A 24,068-nucleotide genomic window follows, 5' to 3' on the forward strand; every position below is an offset into this window, starting at 1 on the left:
CCTTGTATAGATTTGCATGCCATAAGAAAGGAGCAATATCTTAGTGCCCAAACCCCTAATGACTTATACTGTTGAGGTTTGTTGTGTTCTCAGATAAACAATAAAAGAAAATAGTAAGACCTACCCACAGGGAATGTGTGCATCCATCTTCTACGATTTGATGTGAGCTTCATTGGCATTCGTGATGGTGCAAAAGGGTTGATGAGTGCCCTTTGGGGGTGATATCCCCCAGGTCGGATGTGCAGCATTGATTCTGCACTACCCACGTGAAACCTGCCAGGGGCACTAGAGTCTCGCTGTTGAGATTCCATCATCCGCTCCAGAAAATCTGCAATAAAGACAAACATATGCAACTACATGCAATATTTTAACTATAAAAATATAGAACATTTTGTTTACATCAGTCAATATTGTCCCTCTAGTTTGATGTTTAAATAGGGAAACATCCTATTTTTACATAACACAGTGGAATAGTAAAGCTTAAAGTGTGGACCGAGACGAGTCTAAGATGGCCGCCTAATAGGGTTGCCACCTTTTCTTCAAGCGAAACCCGAACATTCTAGCGACACGGCAACATTTTTTGGGGAGAATGATTCATGGCTCATTTATAAAGTATGTAAATAGTGCCACACATTGTAAATATTACAGTTAAGACTATTTTCAGTGGGGGGCCAGTAGCCCCCATCTTAATTTTGGTTGCCCTGGTCTGTCTGACATCTTGTGTCCGGGTTTCTGCTGCCATGAAACCTGGACAAAGCATTCAAAAACTGGACAGTTCTGGTGAATCCTGGACAGGTGGCAACCCTACCGCCTAATCCTGCTGAGCCGGCATCAGTGGGGACCGTTTTATGCGTTTGGAGACCTTACCTCCCCTCATGGGCAAAATTGGGCGCAATTCCTACAACAAGTTGCCACCTGACTCGGGCACTCCGCTTAGCAGCAACCTCCCTTTAGAACCCATCGCTCTGATGCCGCCATGTGTTCTCAGACCTCCTCCTCTGCACATTCCTTTACAACCAGCCGTTATTATCAACTTGAAAGCGGACCTTCGGGCTATCACAGACCACCTCCACCAGAATGAAGAGGACGGCGCCCATAGAGATACCAAGCTTGGCTCAATGCTACAAGTCACCACGACTCATAATAACCATCTGCTGAAAATGCATAGGCACATAGAAGATCTCAATAATCGTGGCAGGCAGAGTAATGTGCGAAAACACTGCTTCCCAGAGTCAGTGTGTCAGGAAGCCCGTACACAGCGGATGGCGCATGCGCATGGCGTGACCCACAGTGTCAGGCCGGGCCGTGCACTATTGCGTAGACGTCAGCGTGCGCGCTTCACGGCGCGTGCGCGCATCTGCGACGTGTTGTGGCGCCAAACGGGCTATTTAAGCTCAGCCCCTCCATGTCTCCAGTGCTGAGTACTCTTTCAGCTAGTGCCTTGTATCCTGTGCCAGTTCCTTGTCGTGTTGTTTCCTGTTACTGACCCCGGCTTGCTCCTGACTCTGCTGATCTTCTGGTATCCTGACCCTGGCTTGTCTGACGATTCTCCTGCTCCCTGCCTGTTCCTGTATTGCCTGCATGTTATCGAACCCGGCCTGTGACCCGACCACGAGTTTGTTCCTTGCTTCACTACCTGCCCGCCTGCACGTTGCCGACCCGGTCTGCCTGACTGCGAATACCCGCTGTCTGCCTCCCTGCTGTGTGGTTATACTGCATTACGCAGCACGAGGCCAAACGGACTTCCACCTAGTACCCAAGTCTTCATTCCGGCACTCGTGCCCCGCTGTGCCCCAGAGTACCTGTATTCACTATCAGGCTTTCTGGGACCAGAGTTGCAAGAGAGAGGCCGCCCTCGTCATCTCAAGCTCCATCAGGTACGTGACACAGTGGAACAAGACCAACTGCTAATGGCACTCCTTTCCATCTTTAATGACCTTCTAGACAGGCCATCTGAGTCTCCTACTGAGCATGAGTGTTTTCATCGGGCTCTGCAACTGATCCCCCTCAGGACGTCACCTGCTGCCTTACAAGCTTCCCGCTCAAGAAAAAAATTCTACACAAAGCAAGATCCCGAGACAGTCTTGCCTACAACGGAACTCCTATACAAATCTACCAGGACCTCTCTCAGATTATGCTCCAACATAGGAGATCTCTACAGCCTCTACTCCAGGTCTTGCGAGACCGTGGGATTTCTTACCAATGGTGGATCTTCCTGCCTTTTGCAGGTCCCTTTGTCTGCCACCGCTCGAGCTCCATGATTGGTACATCTCCTTCCTGCTCCCATGCAACTGGCCTGATCTTATGAATTACACCTCCCACGCAATGAACCAGCCTCAGCCCTCACATCGGAACACAGAGGGACGCAGATCTCCAACCTCTTTGTCCGCCTTGGTGGCTGCACGTCCAACGCCTTCTCCACCTGATCATTCTTTCTAACTTCTGGATCCACACAATGTTCCATCATGAGAAGGACCTGTACCTCAGATAAATACTTTCCTTGGATACTACAGTAACTATCCAAGTTTCTACACTCGCTTCCATACCGCTGCTCTCCTTCCCATAGATGCCTGTGTTGTATTTCATGCCGATTCCCTGGCTGTTTTACCCACCCACAAACTGCCCTTCCTATTATTGTCTTTGCACTAACCTCATCTTTAACATGTTGGCACTGACTTGCTCTCCCCTAGCACTCGCTCACTGTCTGCACTCCATACGTGAACCTTTGCACTTGTTCTTCTCTCCCTACATTTGGATGGTCCAGACTTTTTTGAGCACTACATTTGTTGTACTTCCATAAGGACATGCACTTTGAATGGTATTGTGTACTTCTTCCTACATTACCCATCCGTGCTCCGTTAACCAGTCTGTTCCGACTGGTGGAAAACTGAACTACCCCCCTACTATTTCATCTTCTTGACTACATACTGCCTATCTCCTTCCCAGTGCACATGGAACCTGATATATGGCATGCCATTACCTTTCGTTTAGGATATAGATATGTATATCGACATTTGATTGTTAGCCTGTTTGCCTCTACTCCATTGCACATACACCTGTGGTACCCTTCCCAGAAGCCATCCCTGCTGCATCCCTGCTCTGTCAGAGTATGTAATTCCTACAAGTCCGTTTGACTAGCAAGTCGAGTAGGAATTACATACTCCGACAGGGCCTTTTCTATGAACACGGTAATAAAAGTAGCAAAAAGTGCTTTGTACCCAAACGGCACAACACTCAATACATTACATCACTGATCACCTCAGCCTTAAACATGCCGCGACCCCAGACATAGCAACTCAATTCTGTGCTTATTATTTTAAGTTTTATGTCTTGGAGGCATCCAATGGAGTCCAACTCTCCACACAACTGCAGGTGTCGATAATCGCTACGTTCCTTCAACTTCATGGTCCTTGCCAACTCGTCTCGGAAATACTGGACTCCTTGGAAACCCCCAGTTAGTCTTGAAGAAGTGCAACTTGCCATTTCCTAACTCAAAGCTGACAAAAGCCCCGGCCCCGATGGCTTCACCCCTCACTACTACAAAACTCTTGCCCAATGTCTCATTCCAAAATTTCTTGCTGCCTTTGATCCTCGTACCCCTTGCCCTCTAACCTCCCCCCACCTCCTTGAAGCCCACATTACTGTAACATAAAATCACATTAGGTCTGAGCAAACATCAGTTAGAACAACAATGCCATTTTCACAGATTAGTGATCTCAAATATTCTACATCAGTGTCTGTCACTTGCACAATAATCAGCAGGGCAGCCATCAGAAATTTTGGGGCCCCTTACACAGTTTTATGCCGGGCCCCCCCACCCACCGCACCGAACCAGTCACACTGTTATTATACATTTATATAGCTCTGACATATACCGCAGTGCTGTACAGAGAACAGTGAGACAGTCTCTGTACAGAGGAGCTTGCACTCTAATGCACAATGGCACCGGCAGTAGGGGGACTACAAATCCCAGCAATACATTTATACACCAATGCAGAAGAGTATATGAATTTGGCTCAGGGCTTAGCGGCCCGATGGACTCTGGGATTAGCAACCCGATGGATGCAGGGATTAGCAACGCGATGGACGCAGGGATTAGCGACCCGCTGGACGCAGGGATAAGCGACCCACTGGACGCAGGGCTTAGTGACCCACTGGACGCAGGTCTTAGTGACCCGCTGGATGCAGGGCTTAGTGACCCGCTGGATGCAGGGCTGAGTGACCCACTGGACGCAGGGCTGAGTGACCCGCTGGTTGCAGGGCTTAGTGACCCCCTGGACGCAGGGCTTAATGATGCGCTGGACTCGGGGCTTAGTGACGCGCTGGACTCGGGGCTTAGTGACGCGCTGGATGCAGGGCTGAGTGACGCGCTGGACTCACCTGAGAGTGACCCTGCAGAGCCCACCATAGATGCTGCACAGCCCATCTGAGACTGTCTACAGTGGGCTCTGAAGGGGTTCTAAGGTGGGCTGGTCAGGGCTGCATCCTTCATCTGGAGAAAATGGGGTATTTCTTATTATTTTTACTACTTTTCTTATTCATAAAGGGTTTGCTGGGATCTTCAGGCACTTCTGTAGAAGCAGACCATATATAATAGTGGTCTAATGCTCACGGTTATCAGCATGCAATCACTATTACAGTGATCTATCACTGCAGAGGCACAGCTAGATTAAAGATGGCTCTTGAAAATTGCAGGAAATGCAAATGGCCATCAGTATAGGAGTCCTTCATGATGACACACTGGCTATGCTGTGAAATGTTCTATTATGTATGCTTTACCTAAATCTCACGGCATTCACACACAAAAAAAATATATATCAGCCATAGTTGCTCAAGGAGTTGTATTTCGTGTTCCTCTACACCAGAGGCTGACATGGTTACCTGCTCCTTCCAACACATGTTGTGATTCCTCAGCCTAAAAGATACAGTTAAGCGCCTTTAGGCCTTTTCTGAAGTATTACCTTAATGTTGTAACACACATGTAAAAAGCATATGCACAATGGAGGTGCCATTAGATGGATATTTATCCTGTCTGAATCTAGGAACCTGCCGCCACTTGGGTATTCCCTGAATGTTGAAAGCAGAGGCATGGCAGTGAGTCACACTAATGTGTAGGTTGAGAGTGGGCATACATAGCAACGTAACCATGGAAATACTACAAAAGTTCATCCATAGTTAATATGAAGCAGAAGTGACAGAAAGTCTGAGGGCTCAATCAGCCAAAGTTTCTGTTCAAGACAACCTACCCCACCACCCACAATACCATCATGTGAAAATTAACCCCTCTGCACCCATCCTACTACGCCATAATACTACCCATCTTAAGTGTACCTCAGTCAGGTAGTTTAGAAAATGTAAAATAATGTAAAATCAGTTTTACAATATTGAGCTGTAGGCCAGAGTACAGTTTATGGAAAGTAAACCTGATCACCTTCACCTCCTCCTCTACATCCAGTCTGCTAATTCCTGCATCCTCTCCCATCCTTCTACACTGTCATTGGTCCCTGCTGCTTCCCCTTTTCTCTCTCATGCTGCTCTTGTTACTGATTCACACTGTATCTGCTTAACTGTCACTTGCCACTTGCCTGTGGACAATATATATCCATCCACTTCCAGATACTCTCCTACACAAAAGGTACCTTGAGGTTCATGACAAACAGAAGTTAATTTAATTCAATTTTCTCTTTATTCCAGATCTATTAGAAACATGTGAATTATGGAGATCAGTCAAACTGACATTTGAAGACATTTTTGTTAATCCATTTTCAGCTATGCAATCTTAAAGTCGAGCTTACAAGGTAACCAAAATAAAAAGCTTGCCAAAGGCTTTCCAAATGCCGGAATCATTTGACAAATGTTTATGTTTTGATGCATTCAAATAAGAGTTTACAAAGATTTTTTTTGCAAACACGTTTCAGCAGGCTGGAGCAGGTATCTGCATCATGCTATGTAGAAAATAAATTAATTTAACAAAATGTAATAAGAAGAGTGGCATTTCCCTGTTCTTGCTCTACAGAGGTTTAGAAACCTACTGTCATGGACTGCATTTGCCATTCTGTGATTGATGATTATTTTGGTACATGTGAAGGTGTTTTTGGACAGAAGTCATCTTAAAAAGGTAAAATGTGTTTGTTCTGTGTGCATTCAATAGTTTGTGCTCACTTCAGCGAATGGCACTTTTTAAAACTTTATACTCGGGGCTGCACCTTTTATCCCTGGAAGTTTTTTTTAATTACATAAGGATGACAGTTCCCCTTCCCTATCCTTTACAGGTACACAGATTGCATGAGCTCTCCAAATATATATGGATTTTCTTCATATCAAATTAAAGAGTCAGTCCTCTACAAATCAGTTTTTGGTAGATGCTGTACACTTACACCACAAAATAAATGGTTTCCTAAGCCTCTTTAGGGAGTGGTGGCAGTGCTTAAATATCTGCAGCGGTGTTCACAAGCCTGCAGACCCAGGCGGCCGCTATGGGGCTCGGGGCACAGGGGGGCCCGGCCAGAACATCCCCCTTTCTATCTTTCTTTGATTTTGTAAATCATGAGAGTTCCTTCTGTGTTTGTGTATTTTTATTACAAGCTCTAGAGTGCTATTATTTCAAGAGTAATAAAGTCTCCCTCACCTCAAAAAGAGTCATTTTTTTCGACTTTGTTTTTCTGAAATATAATACAGCTATATTCTATTACACCTTTTTACCTCTGTTACTGGTGTATCCCAAAGAACTGCTGGCTTCATACTGGTGGAGGTGTTGCCGTGGAATGAGAAGGATGTTTGAGATTTTGCCCAGGGAACTCTCATCTGATGCTTGGCTTCGCCCCTCCTCAGCTGGGAAGGGGCGACTCTGCTGGGAGGGGCTACAAGATGTATCATAAGAACAAGAACTTTTTCTCGTCTGGGCTTCTCTCACTGGCCTGTTTAATGAAAAGGGCTTTTAATGAGACATAACGAAAACAATTCAGGGAGGTACATATGCTACCAATAGAATACTATTGACTACAAGAAAATGACAGCTGATGCCATCACTACTAATTACAAGCAAATAGAATTTGTTGCCATTGTCAATAAGATACCCCCTCAAAATAGTATTCAGTAGATGTATCCATACGATGAAAACTCAACAACCGCAACTTGAAGGACAAGTGACTCTACTTTGAGAAGCTTCCAAGTCATTGAACTCCTTAGGACAATAAGCCCAGCAAATGTATGAAATATTTCTTTCACCTCACTCCATATTTGTGTTTTCTTAGTCATAGCCCATAGCTCATGACTACATTCTGCTTATTGTAAACATTCCTAACAGTGTATGCTAATGTTTTAGACCCTTCACTTGGCTTTAGCAAACCAAACGTTATCCGGTTAGATTTCAGATCTACTTTAAATACTTCATAATTAGGGAGACTGAATGGTGTAAAAATGTTAAAGTCAAATAATAAATTACTTCCAAGATAAACATTAAAGTGGCATTAAAAAGATAATTTTTTCCCCCTCCCCCCAATGTTAATGTCAGAACTTACCTTAAATGATGTCTCTTAATCCGATCTTCCTCTTCTTTCCTGATGTTTTCATCTGTCCCTCCAGTGGTGCGGTGTCTCTCCGATCCAGCGCCGACTCCTCTCTGCTTGCAGGCACTTCCGATCCAGCGGTGTCTGCATGTGGGTACACGCGTCCATAGACTTGCCTTCCGTCTCTGCTCGTCTCCCGGCCGAGAATCCAAACTGCGCATCCGCCCGCCCAATGATGCTTTGCGGCCGCCCGAACAGTTTTGGAATCTCGGTCGGGAGCGCGCAGCAAAAACAAGGTAAGTGTTAAGCGCTGTTAAAGCGGTTTAAAAAAAAAAAATGTTTGCATATATCTACTGCTTGATAACAGTAGATATAAGCAAAAAAAAACGGAGGGTTTAGAACACCTTTAAATGTTGGTATAAAGATTACTCAGTGAAAATACACTATGACTTTATAATCAGAAGCAATCTTTAACTAAGGAGTGTAAGAGTTTTTGCGCTGACAGGAGACTGCCACTTGCAAGGAATAGTGATCTATATAGGTATAAATCCAACGTTAGAGGAGAGTTGTCAGGCATTCTTACACATTTCAGGCTATTTGACTTTTAATCACAAAGTGAGGTCACCCATTGGAGAGCATAGTAAAAAGCAATGTACCTGCCAACACAGTAAAGCACAATTACCAGAGTAAAATATATTAATCATATATGTATTGCCATTGTCCTTACCTGAAGGTAGTCGTACGTTGAGCTCTGGATGGGCCAGGCAATCTGAATACCTGAGAGTCATAAGCATCATAGTCTACTTGTATGGGTAGAGCATTCTCTGTCTCTTTAGGGCTTCCTATTGCTTCATACAAAATGAAGAAGTGAAACATTAATAAGATTTAATAATGAACAACAGCTTTTCTATTTCAGAGAGACAATGTCCCATCTCATACGTCTTAGCTTTAAAAAAGGGTGACAAATATAACCTGGGCCTGAAATAAATGACTTTGTATGGAAAATTAAATCACATTCTAGCAACAGAGAGAAGGCAAAATTAACTTACAGGGATCTCGTCCAATCCTGCCCTTCTCGCTATTCATCTAAAACATAAAGACGTAAAACTCTAGTAAAGGAGAAATAAAATATTCATAAAATATATACAAGCCAACATCAAAATAGGCACAAAAAATATCCTTTACCGACCTGAAAAAAATAGATGGATGTACATTTTATGAAACAAACTGTCAACCATTCACAGTGGGGCAATCAAAGTAACTGGACTAAGAAACCTTAGTAATTTATTTATTACAGGTATTTTTATAGCGCCGACATTTTACGCAGTGCTTTACATAGTTGCACATTCACATCAGTCCCTACCCTCAACGAGCTTACAAACTAAGGTCCCTATCTCACATGCATACATACATACAGGGCCAACTTAGACAGAAGCTAAAATCTCTTTCATTATACCTTTCGAACAGCCAGTTTGATGCGTGGGGTGAAGCTGCTATTCAGTGGTTGACTCTGCGACGTGTAGAAGCTAGAAAAGATAAGCAGTGTTAAGGTGCCCATATACTGCACGATTATCGTACGATAATCGTATGCGATCGGTTTTTCGTACGATAATCGAGCAGTGTGAACGGAGACGTGCGACCGTTTCTACTGTACGGTCGCACGTCTTCTGTCGAACCAGCATGTTCGAAAACCAGCCGGGAATCGTACGATTCTCGGCTGGTTAGAACGGTGCTCGGAAGATAAATGCTGAACGGGCCGGTGTGCGCACGCGCACACTGCCCGTTCAGCATTGCGGTCATCGGAAGCCCGCCCCTCAGGGGGGTGGGCTTGCGATGATCGAGAGTGCGATCTGCCTGTCCAAGATAGGCAGATCGTAAGTTTTTTTAATCCCTTTACAACCATCGCAAGACTAAAGTCTTGCGATGGTTGTAGAGTGTATGGCCACCTTTAGACTATGTCAGGAAGACTATATCAGCACTTGAGCTTATGTTCTCACCTGTGGTTGATCCAGTGTGGAATGTTGTAATCATCCACAGGACGTGAGTCTCCAGGGCTACTTTTATTGTGCAGCTGCAACAAAAACAAATGTGTAAAGATCTGAATTCTTAAAGTGATCTTAAAATCAAAAATTTTTACGCTATTTCAAATGCTGATTACATCGCATACAATGGATGCTGCTCCTTGATGTTTAAGTTTTAGTTTCCTGCAGAATAGGCTGGTCCCCTGATCACTGGTCCTGATATCCTATTTTAGGGTGGCTCCTTTTCCTTGCAGGGTCCTGTGGAGCCACTCTTGTGTGTGCTAGTAAGCTGTATATGTCTCTACAAACACACAGACAGACATAGCAAAGCAAAGAAAGCCACTACCCTGCCCACTGCTCCTCCCTTTTCCAAGCTAGTAGATGGACAACTGCTGGAGTCTGCTCTGTCCCCTGTGATCTTCTACTGGACAGGAAGTTCAGGCAAGCTGAGCTGAGAAGGTTGGAACCAGCTGTCTGGAATCATCATCACAGTAAGTGTTATAAAGAAATACTTTTGCTGGGCAGTGTATATTTGTTTTATTTGGATTCATTATTTTAAAAAATAACTTTGTGAGTTTAATACTACTTTAAAGTTTACCTGTGGTCAATTCAACACAAGCAGGGGATGTTAAAAGCATTGCATTAGAAGTGCATGCATAGAGTCTGTGAAGTTTCTTATTCATCCAGGTCATGGTATATCTATAAAAAATAAGTCAAGGCAACTGAACTTGCTGTATTTTGAATTGAGAAAGCTGGTTTGATGACCAGTGAAACGTCTTCAAGAAAAATACAGCAAGTCCAGTTGCTTTGACTTATTTTTTTACAGATATGCATGCATAGAGCCTAGACACAGTGTTTTGCACATTTCATCAGCTCCTGTGGTCGTAAATTCATTGAGATGTACAAAAGACAGTGGGCCTGAGGTCTCAACCACAAATGCTAGTCAAGTATTGCATTATAGAGCACCTGGATTATGGCAGCTACATTAACACTAAGTTATGTGAACATGCATAGAGACATATTTCCAGCCTGTTTTGCCCATTCAGAGTTAGCAAAGGGTCACTTTAAATACTAACTTTATAAACGGGCTCACTTGAAGTATTCAGTTCTTTGGAGAGAGAATCATCCTTGAGATGGGTAGAATTTTTTACCTTGAATAAAGGCACGGCATGAAGAGGCTGCTCTCCCATACACACCAGGTCTACACCAATTCCTGTAAACATTAAATACAAAATCAAGAGGACCACTAAAATCTAAGCTTCAATGTTTTGTTTTTTTTCATTTAAGCTTCTGTTTCTCATCTTAGGTCTAAATTTGTTCTTCCTAAAACAGCCCATTACCACATCCCTAATTGTTATTTTCCTGAAGATATCTATGATCCTTAGGCTGTTTTCTAATTTCTCTAAGGTGATATCCCAATAAATGCTGTCAAATAAAGCTGCAGGATAAACCCTGGGTAGAAATGAACATATATAGGGACTTTACATTAAACCTGTGGCTAGGCTATGGACATTGAAGTATTTGCAAGTTCTTAACTAGAAGAAACTGTGCTTCGTAATGAACCCTCCCTGTTCTCTTTAGCTTTAGACACTGTGGAGGAATTCAGCTTGAAAGTTCACAGCAGACATAATGAAGTCATTCATGTTGTCCTCTCTGCAGCTCAGCTTCTCTGCTCCGCTATCCTAGCAATAACTTGGCTGCCTTCTAATCTCTAATGTAAATTCAGAGCATGTACTCTGCGAAGAAGAGTGGCAGAGTAAGCTGCCAAGATGGCTTAGGGCCTTTTAACACCAGTATGGTTCCCTGCAGTGCTTTAAATGCACCCATAGCCAATAAACTGAATTACTTCAGTGTTTCAGCTGTGAGGTTTGAGGGTGAAATGCTTCACAATGCCTGTGCTACACAGGGCAACAAGGTTTTTTTTTTTATACAGAGGACCTGCCTCTTTGCCCATTCAAAGTGAGAGTGTGTAATAAAAGCATCAACTCCCCCACCTCTCCCTGACCACTGTTGCACACTTTCCAATGGTAGGTAGCCATATACTCCCCCACACCAAGAAGCACTGGGCATTTTGTGCTGGCTGAGGTGGAAGCAGTAGTGGTGGGTCGCTAAATAGGTGAGTATCATTGGGTTGGGGGGGATTTTCATGGATACTGCCTGGCCATAGGTTCACTGAAATAGCAGAAAACATTTAAGCCTACGCCACCCTTACATTCTACAACACCTACTACTGTACAATAAAAAAAATGCAGAAATGTGTTCAATTGCTTGTATTCTAGAGGCCAGCAACCCACAGCTTGGTGCTGTGTTGCCCAAGGCTGCAAAGCTCCGTATGTGCTTTAAATATTAGACAAAACAGGCAGTCCGTGGATGTCTATGCAGCTGGCTCATGCCTGCACACAACTGTCCTGGGAAATAAAATAAGAAAGCTGGAAGGCCGTTTAATCAGGTTTCTGCATTTTTAATTAGAGTAAATATTGGAGAAAGATGGGGTGTGGGGACATTTGTTGAAACATTTAATATCGGTTCCACTTAAACGGTAGAGGGACAGGTGGCCACACACAGGCAGCTCTCTTACTGGGAAAGACGGAAAAGAACATTTGTCTGTGCTGGTTATGATCCCAGTACAGCCGCAAACCTATCTAAAATGTTATTATCATTTTATAACGTTAGCTTGCTATGCATGAATACGAATTAGAGATAAATAATCCTACAGATTCAGAGACTCTAGTAAAATCTGCTATATATCTGTGATAGTCAAAAGTACTCATTTCTGCTTGACATTGAATTCCCTCCATGATATTATATGCACATCAGGTTGCTTTTGATCACAATAATATAAAGCTCATGTATGCCATCAGTTGATATAATTTATAAGCAAACGTGCACTGCTTTCTCACCATTATCAATCATGCGTTGTTTGGTCAGAATCATGAGAGACCGATCAACCTGGAAAACTCCAACTCCTGGGGTGATCACAACAGACATCTGGCCAGTGCGATCAAAGTTTCGATTTATATAGTGCTTGTCAAACACTGGTAAATCAAAAGCACAGAAAACTTTGTAATAAAAGATTTAGGCTAAAATAAAGCTGCCATATTACAAATTCACAAATTCTACTACAAACTTTTCATATATACCATTAAAAGATAGATTAATAGCTTCCAGATAGTTTCCCTGGTCAGAGGTCGAGTTATGTCCAGGCGGAAAAGACTCTGGAAACAGAAAAATCAAGATCATTGTTTAATACTTATTAGGGAAATTTGAATGGTTTTGGATACATTTTACTTGTCTTTTTTATTCTTTTTGTAATATCTTTTTTGGTTTTCTTCTGGTAGTTATATAGCATTTTCATATAGAAATAAACATTTTATACAGGTGTACCTAGGTTTTCAAGAGACAGTGAAGTAGAAATTGGAACTTTATACTGCCCTTGTCATTAGGAAAAGGAGGGTAGGAAGGGTCTGAGATACGTTCCTGACTCGTTCAGTTTGTAATCTGAGCGCCAGTGTCAACTACAACCGCTTTCAGTAACGTAGTTAAGGATACCTGATAAATATCTTAAGAAAGAGCCTAGAACTCCACTTGCTAGAAGGGGATTTAAATTGGAAATATTCATATGCAACATTTCATATATACTGAACAAAAAAAAAACATTTATAAGGGACTTTGCCGCCTGATTAAAAGTTTTTTGTAAAGCTCTGTTTGCAAAAGAATATTTATATGTCTGACTACATGCACCGCCATTCTGCGCTCTTTACAGTCGTGCTGCAGAAATTTGAGCATCTGGCACTGTTTTGTCAGATGCCTGGTACTCGCTTCCTTCCACTAGTACTGCATTCTGTAGTGAAGTAGGAGCCAATAAAAGGAACTAAAGAGAGCAGAGGGGAACCATGCTTCCAACACTTCCAGAAATGTTGTATGCTGAAGATTCTCTGCAACTAAGCTGAGAGAAGGGCGAAGACTGGAGGTGGGGTGGGTTAAATTTCCTTTGCAGGGAGGACTTTTTAAATGTTTTTTAATCTAGAGAAAGAGTGAAAGGTTTTTTTCTGTATTGGTGTTCATACACAATTAGAGGGCATGCCTACAAACCTACACAAATCCACTTGCCTGCATTCTGAAGTCTCACAAGCACTGGGTACTGGATGAACAGCTTCTTTATAGTCACCAAGAGTGATGTCCATTCTTCTCGCCTCTCATTCTGTACAACCACCCTGAGCCAAACAAAAAGGAGACACAGTAATGCCAACTATAACTGACAATATAACATAAAATGCAGACAGGTCAAGTTAGTGCAAATATGGTTACTTTCTTGTAGATATTTGTGAATATTATTATAAGTTCTTTTTTTACATATTAATTTATGTTCATTTGCTTGTTTGTCACTTTAAAGGAGTTTTATAGTAAATAAAGGAAGACAAGTGTTTATACTTATAGAAATCTTCATAGAATCTGCCCTTGTGATCCTGAATGATAGTGGCATTAGAACGATGAGATTCAGGAAATTCATCTAAAATAGAGAACACACAGGATGTAGAGTCTAACAACAACAATTAACTGATTGTGTTAAGGCTAAATGCATGCATGCAGTGTATAATACAGCAAACAACTTTGACATACCTGTAGATTTGGCACCATAAAATGTTCTAGAGAAAAGTACAACGGTCACTTCATGACTGCAGTTCTTCTCCTGAGTAAAGAGAAAATGGTAGAGGTGACCTCTTTCCAAAATTAAAGTGCAGGTCAATACCAGATTGAATTTAAATTTTAACTAAAACCTTAATAGTACTGAATTTGTTTTGTTGAATTAGTTATGTGCACTGCTCTTGGTTGTGTCTCTGCTTGAGCCATCTTAATAAGTACATTTTCCTATGTAGGGCTTGTTCACCCCATGTTCAGACCAGAACAGTTTTTGTCCGCACCTGAAAGGCATTCCATTCCTATGGTATTTCTGGGCTCTGTTCCCACCAGTGCAGTCCGTTCCGGTGTGGGGAAATAAATGCTGCATGCACTATTTATTCTGATCTTAAACGCATGTAAATGCATCAAAGCCGGCTTCCCAGCCAATCAGCATAGCGCCGGCAAAACAGTATGGAGCCAGCTTCCCAGCCAATCAGGCCGGCTCCATGCTGATTGGTTGGGAAGCCGGCTTCCATGGCCAATCAGCATAGAGCCGGCTTCACGGCCAATCAGGAAGCCGGGCGGCGGGTAATGACCCACCTCCCGATTGGCCGAGAAAGCCATCTCCATGCTGAGTGGCTGGGAAGCCGGCTTCCCGGCCAATCAGCATGGAGCTGGCTTCCCGGCCATTCAGGAAGCCAAGTAATGACCCGCCTCCCAGATTCCTAATTGGCTGGGAAGCCGGCTCAATGCTGATTGGCCAGGAAGCCGGCTTCCCAGCTAATCAGCATTGAGCAGGCAAAACAGCATGGAGCCAGCTTCCCGGCCAATCAAGAAGCCGGGCAGCGGGTAATGACAAGCCGTCCGGCTTCATGATTGCCCAGGAAGTCGGCTCCATGCTAGCAGAAGTACCTGTATAAAAATAAAATATCGGTGCTCGATAACGAAAAACCAGTATTGGTGCATCCCTAATTAAGATATATAATATATATTAAGACATTTACCTTCCATTTGTTGAATAAATCAGCTAAGAATCCATTCACAGCTTTTTCAAAGTAAAGGTCACCTGCAAATAAATTCACATTTTACATGACTGCTATTGGTGAACATATGGAGATTGTAAACAAATGGTCCAACATAGAGCAAAGGCCAAAATATGTCAGTTACAGGAGATCCAGCTATGCTTACTGAGCTATAAATACAAACAATAAAAACAACACTTACTCTTCAAATATCTAATGCATTTTACAAGAGGTGCAACTAAATGAATTGTGGAAACCGAAAATAAAAACAAACAAACTTTAAATTCATAAAAATGAGCAGACAGAATCTGGAGCAGTTGCCTATAGCAACCAATCAGCTTCTCTGTTCATTTTGTTCAGTAAAACTTTGAAAATGAAAAAGAGTATTTATGAATTTCCCCCCTTGTATTCTACCCCCTACTGGGAAAATTAATTCTCTCCATGTGTACTGTGACATTTCTCACTAAGACAGAGATGGAATTGTCACTAGAACAAAAGGTGAGGGGTAAATCTTTCAATGGGGGCATTGTGTTCTGGTGGCAGATGTCTAAGCAATTCTCTTCACTGATAGGGTTTTTTTACCTCTTCCCTATGCAATCCAAAACCAAAAACAAATATTGGTCACTAACTGCAGTAAAAAACATAAGTCAGGTTTCCAGGCTGGCTGTGCTTAGGAATTAATGCACACAAATACAAATCAAACAATCAAACAAAACGGCTCCCTTACCAGTATTTCATCTTTTTAAATATAGCAGTTTGCCTGGAGTTCAGTTTTTAGTTTTAGAAACATCTAACTCCAGTAACCAGAAATCTTCTAACGAGCATACTGTACTTTTTAGTAGATGTGCTTCTAGAAGTTTATATAACTGTAACAATCTAGAGTGACAAAACTATTACCATAAATATCAAAGTCCCACATTTCACAGCTCATTTGTATAAATATGTACACCATGGCAGAAGTAGATCGAAACACGACCTAAGAAAGGAGGGAAGCACAGTAGAATTATTACAGGTGGTCAATAAATCAATGTTAAAAAAGTGTAAAACGCATACACACCCGCGTGTCCTCACTAATGTATCCACAGGTCACCTTTTCACTCTTTACCCATAATTCTCCAGCTTGTGCCCTGTCATAAAGAAGAAGTTGTAACAGTAATCTAAATGTCATCATTTCAATATTTAGAGAACCCAGTTTGTGGGACATTTCACTTGTCTTCATCATATTGACTCCTGGACAGCCACATTTTCAGAGCATTTGAATATACACCATTAAATATCCCTTATATATACGTTGTAACCTGAAATGTGACAAATTTATCGGATAGTGGTGGAGGAGATGAGGCTTTTCTACGCTCTGTTGGTTAAACAACCCAGCATTTCAGAAGGAGGTCATCAATGACAACCTTAAAGGAGAACTATGAGGTTAAAGCTTTTCCCCATAGTTCTCCTTAGGGTAACCGGAGGACACAAACTAGCATCCTCCCGTCACCCTAGGCTCAGTATACTCAGACGCCGCAGTATACCGCAAGCTCCTGCTCGCGGTATACTAAGACGCCGCAGCTGAAGCGGATCCTGACAATTATGTCTGGATCCGCCCAGCTGCGTGACTGACAGCTGGCTCTGCCTATCTAGAGGCAGAGCCAGCTGTACCCGCCCCCTCCCCCGTCCGTTTCACCAGTCAGCGCTGGCGGATCAGAGCGGAGAATCCAGCCTCCCCCTGTCACGGCAGAGAGCCGTGACAGGATCGAGAGGTGAGGGAACCCGGTATGTGTTCGCTCACCTCCCGATCTACTGAGCCGACCTGTGACAGTCTCATTGTCACAGGTCGGCTTAGAACTAAGAGGCGAGTGGAAATCACTCATCTCATAGTTCTCCTTTAAGTCTATAGTTTTTTTCAAGCCAGCTGTGGGTATGAGAGCTGTGGCTTTCATACATGGAAGCACTAGTGTTCTTCAACCTCCTCTCTCCCCTTGGCCATTTACAGAACTGAAATATCAAATGGTTTTCCAAACCATCTTCCGTGAACTACATAGCAACTCTCTTCTAAATAATTGAGATGAGGGAAGGGGGAGGTTTTTGTCGTCCAAGCTTGGAGTGGAGTCTAGGTGGCAATGCACTTTATGGAGTGTTGTCATTGAAGGACAGGAAGTGTGTTATTGGTAGGATAACCAGGTGGAAGTAGCCTAAAAATGAACGCAGCAAGCACATCTAAGGACTGCTAAGTTGCAATATGTTACGTTTTTTATTTTTGGATTTAGATATGCTTTAAACACAAGTCTTGCAGTCAATTTTTGGGTATATTTCTCAAACTCATGCAGTTTTTGTTGTAGTTTTTTTAGCACAAAGTCTTTGCATTTGTCAGGGAGCCGTGACAGGATCGAGAGGTGAGCGAATGTGTTCACGTATATGTGTTCGCTCACCTCTCGATCTACTGAGCCGACCTGTGACAGTCTCATCGTCACAGGTCGGCTACAACTATGAGGTGAGTGAAAAGCACTCACCTCATAGTTCTCCTTTAACATTTCTTAGGTTTGTTTCTAAACCCACCAGACAATCACTATCCACAGACCTCGGTTGACTTACAGGTCCCCAGACCATTGATGAACCACATCATGCAACAATACGTTGGGTTTTGCCACCAGGCATGTTTTTAAAGGGGAATTTTGAGGCCAAAAACAAGTGTAAACTAAAAAATAAAAAAGGTAAAATAGATCATCTTCTAACCTTTACACTCTTCTCACTAAACCAGGTAAATTTACATAAAGGTACATAAAAAAAAAAAAAAAAGGTATTAATTGATTTACAGTTTATTTTCTTTCCAAAGCCTGTCCCCTGCCAGCAGATGCAGAGTGGGATCCTTGTTCTCTGTGTGGAAGCAGTGGCGCCTTTGCAGAGGTCTGATACATCCCTACTGAGTCAGTCTAATAGCTCTCCAAACAGCAATGCCCAGGCTCCCTGCTGATTGGAGAGCTCTGGCTCTAACTTAGCAGGTGGGCGTGTTGGACCTCTGCAAAGAGATCACTGCTTCCCCACAGAGAGCAAGGGTTGCACTCTACAGCATACTGGCAAGGTACAGGAATTTCTACTTAGGCTATGGCTGATTTTTAAAGAAAACAAATTACAGGGCTATACACACCTTGAGTTGTGATTCAGCTGGCATGTATTTAGCCAATTTCAACAGAAAGTTCAATTGAGCTATATGTTTTAATCTTTTTTTTAAATCAGATATTCTTTATTAACTTTTTTAAACAATTTAAAAAAAAACAATAAACATCCAAAACAAGAAAGTACGACAGCACAGGTTACACAAAAATAAAGGACAATTTGGCCATCAATGTTGTGACAGGACGTTTCTCGATGGTATTATTCAAAGTCTTAATCTTTAACACTTAATCTGACCCTAAACCCCCAGCGCCCAAACTAACTTAATATGAAACCCAAAATATATCCTAATATTTACCTCATAAAACCTAACTACAAGTTTTAACAGCTAACCCTAAAACTCCTAACGTGTAGGCACATGTAAAAGACAAACATCCAAACCAGTTATTTATTTATTATTGGTTATTTTTGTTATAGTACATCTACTTGTAGATGTAGATGCAATCCCTTGCACATCAGTGACTGGAAGTGGAAGAAGCAGTTTGGTAAACCAGCAAGTTTTTACTACATTGCACAGAGTTATGAACATAACAGAGCTGGCTGACTAAAGAACAGAGTACAAAGATCATTGAGCTGCTTCTCAACTATTCAAAGACAAGCCTTGACCAAGCTGTATTACTTTCTTTAAGGAGAAACTACAGAGTTTGGATTTTCTATAGTATTTGGCAGGGGTTGTCTGGATTAGAAAACTGGCTGAACAGAATTGTAAAGACATTTAATGCATATTTATTTTGGTTATGTAGCTGCGTGCCTAAACTAATACTTTAAATCAATATATAGCCAAAAGTAATGGTACAGTCCCACAGTGACACAGATTTTAGTGCTTGAATTTTCATGTGTGTGTATAGTTAGCAGCTTCTAGTCATATCTAGATCATTTGCACACATAACAAGTCAGCACTAAAAAAAATGAATAAAAAAAAAATAGGACTGCATCTTCATATACTCTGCAGTACTATATGTGAAAAATAGGCCTATTCATCATGGAGGTGAACAGAGGCTTTCAAACACACACTGGCGTGTATGAAAATACCAGGCAGTGAACTGCTGGTGGGGCTTGTATTGTCACAGCTTCTCATTAGATTTGGCCACAAAATCTAATAGAATTATTGTCTTCTGTGTACACCTACATTATCCAAATAATATGTAAAATGTAATAAGCTTTCCTTGCAATGATTACACGCAATCAGACTGCAGTATATATGGGACTGCAGTATATATGGACAATACAAATTACTTTTGAGAGTCTGTAAATTGAACAACTTAAAGCTCATTTCCACCTTTGCAGAGGTATTTGTAAAAAAACATATGCCAGCAATTTACACCAGGTGAACATGAAGCAGGCATATGCAGTTCAAATAAAAAAAATAGACCCCACGCCAGATGCGTGATAGCAGCAACACTGAAATAATATAATATTATTGAAAATTAATAAAATGATACAATCATGTATCATTTTATTAATTAGGCATATACAGTTGCTGTATACGAACACACAAAAACTTAATTTTTTTGTTAGCTTTCCTATTCATCTCCTTATGGAAATGGCGGCAACTGTGCTTTGCAAGTAGTGTGTGTGTGTGTAGTACAAGTGAGCTCTCCACCCCCCACCCCCCCCCTCACATTAGTTTTCATAGTGGCACCCCCCTCCCCGGACAGTGTATTGTGTGAAAAGGCAGAGCTACTGTTTACTGATCGTGTTACAATGAATAACAGGGAGGGGGAGAGCTGTTTAGTCTACTTTATATCCGACCCCGGTTTCAGACTGAGTTTCCTGTGGAGAAATGTTTGAATTTCTAGGCTCCAGGCTTAATAAAATTAAAAAAATGAATAAAACGCTAGCTAAACAGAATCGAAGTATGTTGCTATGTTGAATCAATACTGTACCCTTTTTTGAGGGACATAACGAATATTTAAGTATCCCCCAGGAACAAGGTAGATTATTATTTTGATATATTCCTGCACTAACGTTATGGCCTCATTGTTCTTGCCCAACTACATTGAGGGTGGTGATGGTTCTGTCATGTATATGCCTTTATACATGTTATTTGATGTAACAACCTATTCCTAGTCAAGGAAAGAAAAATATGTAAAACAATAAAAAAACTTTGAAAGTAAAAAAAATTTAATGAATAAAGCCAGCAATGCGAGTCATAAAAATTTACACACATATACATCATCACTGCACCTCTACATTACCACAATAAATGCCAATCACTTACAAAGGTGGAAATGGACTTTAAATGTAATGGCATTCTCCTATACAGATAAGAATTAGACTTCAGCTTCTGACCTTACCAGACAGGTATCTGCTCAGTGGGATACAATTTTATGAAGGGGTTTAAAGCCAAGTACGGAATAGAGGTATATTTTTTAACCAGGCTGCGATAACTTGAAGCAAAGCTAGACATAGGAAGAATTTAGTTTACACTAAGTAGTTGATTTACTAAATGCAAATAGGTTGCTTACTTTGAATTTTCACTTTGCGAGGGAGTTTTCTCTTAGCTCATGTAATGCTGTGAAAATTCACATTGCAAAGAATACCCAATCAGGTGGAAGGTAAATAAAAACTGTTTTTTTGCTTGCACATGATTGGATGATGGAAGTCAGTAGAGCTTCACCTCACTTACCAAGCCAAGGGAAAATTCCCTTGTAAAATGAGCAGGCTGTTTGCCTTAGTAAGTCCACCCCCCAATTGTCCAAAGTGCCATATACATAAGGAAAATCAGCTTACCTGATTCCAGCAAACTCTACCTTCTGGGTAATGTAAGCACAGGAGCTCACCTGTAAATGGGAGGGTTATTCTTTAATGCTGAGTCACATTTTTTTCATAAAACAGGGTTAAATGTTAAGAAAAATCATTTTATGACTCACCAAGCTTTTCTTCAGTCTCCACATGTCCCCTCGTCCTATGTACTGATCCTTAAAAGTCAGCTCCACAAGGTCAAGTGTCACATCCTAGAAACATATAGAACACAAAACATGCATATTAACAACATTTTAAAGCCCACCTCCTCTTCCTCTTTCCATAGGGCTCCCCAAAGCTCTGTTCTCAGACCCATATTCTCTACTTACACACCCTCCCTTGTCCAGTTGATTGCCTCCAATGGCTTCCAATACCATCTCTATGCTGATGAAGTTCAAATCTAGCTCTCTACTATTCAGCCTACACCATTCTTTGTCTCCTCACACATTATAAATTTACTTATATATCAATATGGATGTCACACCACTCTCTAAAAGTCAATCTTTCTAAAACTGAGCTCATTATATTTCAACCCCCCATGCCACCTCCCCAACTTTTCCATCAAGATCAATACCACAAGTATCAGTACCTCCCTTCATGCCAGGGTTCTCGGTTTAACCCTGCACTCTGACCTCTCATATAAGCCCCACATTCAATCACTGTTCAAATCTTACCACCTTCACCTTTAAAACATTTCTAAAATACACCCCTTCTTAACCAATAACACCACCAAGATACTAAGCCCTCGTTCACACCTAAACGTTTTGTAGCGCGTTCTACGCTCGACGAACGCTCTACAAAACGCTCAAAAATATAAATCCCATTGTATTCACCTTGGCGTATTTCCGCCCGTCCCTAACGCGCTACAAAACAGCCCACGCCTGAAAAGGTACATGTACTACTTTGGGCCGTTATGTTGCGCGTTTCCATTGGGATACAGCCAAGTAGCCTTCGGAAACGCGCGACAGACGCGCATATGCAATACGCCTAGGTGTGAACGAGACCTTATTCACCTTGTCATCTTTCATCTTGACTATGGCAACTCCCTCCTTGTTAGCCTACCTATACACAGGCTATACTCCCTTCAGTCTATCATAAATGCTGCTGCCAGACCTGAAATATAAATGCTGTGGGTGCCTGGTGGGGAGCTGTTTTTTTTGGATTATCTGAAGGAATTTAACTAATGCAGACACCCTTAATCAGTAGTACAAGTGCAAAAATGTAAGTATGGCCTCCATGTAAAATCCAAAGGATTAAAGCATAACCATATTCAAAAGTAGGATAAGAGAATATCAGATAAGGAGTCTATGAATTTACCTTTGGATCAGCTACATTAACATAAACATCCTGGTATGGCCTAAGGCGAAAAACTTGAGCCACTGTCTGATCAATGCTGACGGTTTCTGCACAGAGAGTGAATGGTCAGTTGGTCATACAAACAAAGAAAAGACCAAAATGAAATTACAGGAGCTATAAGCAAGGCATACGTAGAGTACCTTTCTGTAAATCTTCCTTCAGTGATTTCACTTGCAATAACAGAGGGCTGTTAAAATACAATATTTAAATCAACATGTTCACATGCTACAAAACATCAGTAAAAAATATGTAACAAAGAAAATGTAAGATAAGTGCAGTATAACATAACTAGGTGAAGTAATGGATAATGATAAAGTTATACATTGAAGTAATGAAAAAGTGAAATACAGAAACCAACAGCAAACAAATTCCAGTTAAGAGATAATTTCTGACTTGCTGTACTTTGTACATCCCCTTTATTCTTTACACGTCTTTACAAAATAAGGGTGGAATAGCTTTCATAATAAAATATTGCAATGAGTTGCCCTAAGCAACCAATCAGAAAGTTGTAATAACAGTGATAAAACCATTAAAAGGTGATTTCTACTTGCCCTCAATTGTATATGCATCCCAGTTTTCTTTCTATTGTTATTAATTCACTATGAATGTCTCTTTGGAAAGTTTAAGATTGCTCAATGTACTTAATTGGTACTTCCTATTAACACTGGAAATAGAAGAAGCAGACTAAGGAAAATTAATTTTTCCTTAAAGGTCCCCAAAACACTGAAGGCGTGCTTGACAAGCATGCCGTAAATCCCCTGCTGAAGGCAAGAATTCACATTTTAACCATATAAAAAGTTAATATAAAATATACACTGTGCAGAAGATAGCTGTGTTTCTTCACTGGAAACATTTAAACAATACAAGTATCAAACTAATTTACAACAACTACTGTTGCACATTAAGACAGTAAGAATATGATGTTTCAAGCTTCAGTACCAACAAGCTTCAGTACCAACATGACAGCTAGCTCTTAAAGTGACACTAAACTCAGGAGTAAAATCTTAAAACTGTATTCATATACATTGAGTGGCCAGATTATGATGACCACCCCATCAGTACTTCGTTGGGCCACCTTTTGCCTTCAATACACTTATTAACAAACATTTAAACCCTCAAATCATCTCTGAATTCAAGCTGACACTGTCCTTCCTTCTGGAGGGTGGCTACTTTTGTTCTCCATGGTGCCTCGCTCCCGTGATGAACTACAATCTCATGTCTAGTTTACTAATTTGTATTGAGATTGTATTCAATCAAAAGAGCAAGCTTGGAGCGGCGACTACTTTACAACACACACAGGGACCATGGGGAAAAAAGTAGCCACACTCCAGAAGGAAGGACATTGTCACCAGGAATTCAGAGATGATTTAAGGATCTACAGCCGAGTGATACACAAATAAGATGTTATTAATAGTTAAGGTACTTGAATGCATTTTTAGGATTTAGCTCCTGAGTTTAGCGTCACTTTAACTTACTGACCCAAGCAGCACTTTAAAGCTAAATGTTGGGGAAAAATGATAATTTACACACTGCGCTGGGTATGTAAATTATCACTAAAAAGATGTAGGTCATGTGTGACCACACAACTCTCAGCATCCACATCCCTCCTTGCCCATTCTCTATATGCCTTGTAT

General features: G+C 41.5%; 1 protein-coding gene across 1 annotated transcript in view; it reads right to left on the reverse strand.

Annotated features, from left to right (window-relative positions):
- DEPDC5 (DEP domain containing 5) overlaps positions 1–24,068 on the reverse strand; it is a 53,037-nt gene that overhangs the window by 21,948 nt on the left and 7,021 nt on the right. Inside the window, exons 4-22 of the mRNA XM_018557412.1 lie at positions 22,575–22,621; positions 22,396–22,481; positions 21,207–21,290; positions 21,067–21,116; positions 16,229–16,298; positions 16,069–16,147; positions 15,154–15,215; positions 14,150–14,219; positions 13,961–14,039; positions 13,640–13,743; positions 12,670–12,744; positions 12,430–12,564; positions 10,681–10,742; positions 9,506–9,579; positions 8,965–9,034; positions 8,558–8,594; positions 8,236–8,356; positions 6,703–6,917; positions 125–328 (exon numbers count right to left, since the gene is read on the reverse strand). Of these exons, the coding sequence (XP_018412914.1) occupies positions 125–328; positions 6,703–6,917; positions 8,236–8,356; positions 8,558–8,594; positions 8,965–9,034; positions 9,506–9,579; positions 10,681–10,742; positions 12,430–12,564; positions 12,670–12,744; positions 13,640–13,743; positions 13,961–14,039; positions 14,150–14,219; positions 15,154–15,215; positions 16,069–16,147; positions 16,229–16,298; positions 21,067–21,116; positions 21,207–21,290; positions 22,396–22,481; positions 22,575–22,621 (1,724 nt within the window). The remainder of the gene's footprint in view (positions 1–124; positions 329–6,702; positions 6,918–8,235; positions 8,357–8,557; positions 8,595–8,964; positions 9,035–9,505; positions 9,580–10,680; positions 10,743–12,429; positions 12,565–12,669; positions 12,745–13,639; positions 13,744–13,960; positions 14,040–14,149; positions 14,220–15,153; positions 15,216–16,068; positions 16,148–16,228; positions 16,299–21,066; positions 21,117–21,206; positions 21,291–22,395; positions 22,482–22,574; positions 22,622–24,068) is intronic.

Source organism: Nanorana parkeri, unplaced genomic scaffold (assembly GCF_000935625.1).
Source record: "Nanorana parkeri isolate BGI_ZX_2015 unplaced genomic scaffold, ASM93562v1 scaffold282, whole genome shotgun sequence".
Lineage (NCBI taxonomy): Eukaryota > Metazoa > Chordata > Amphibia > Anura > Dicroglossidae > Nanorana > Nanorana parkeri.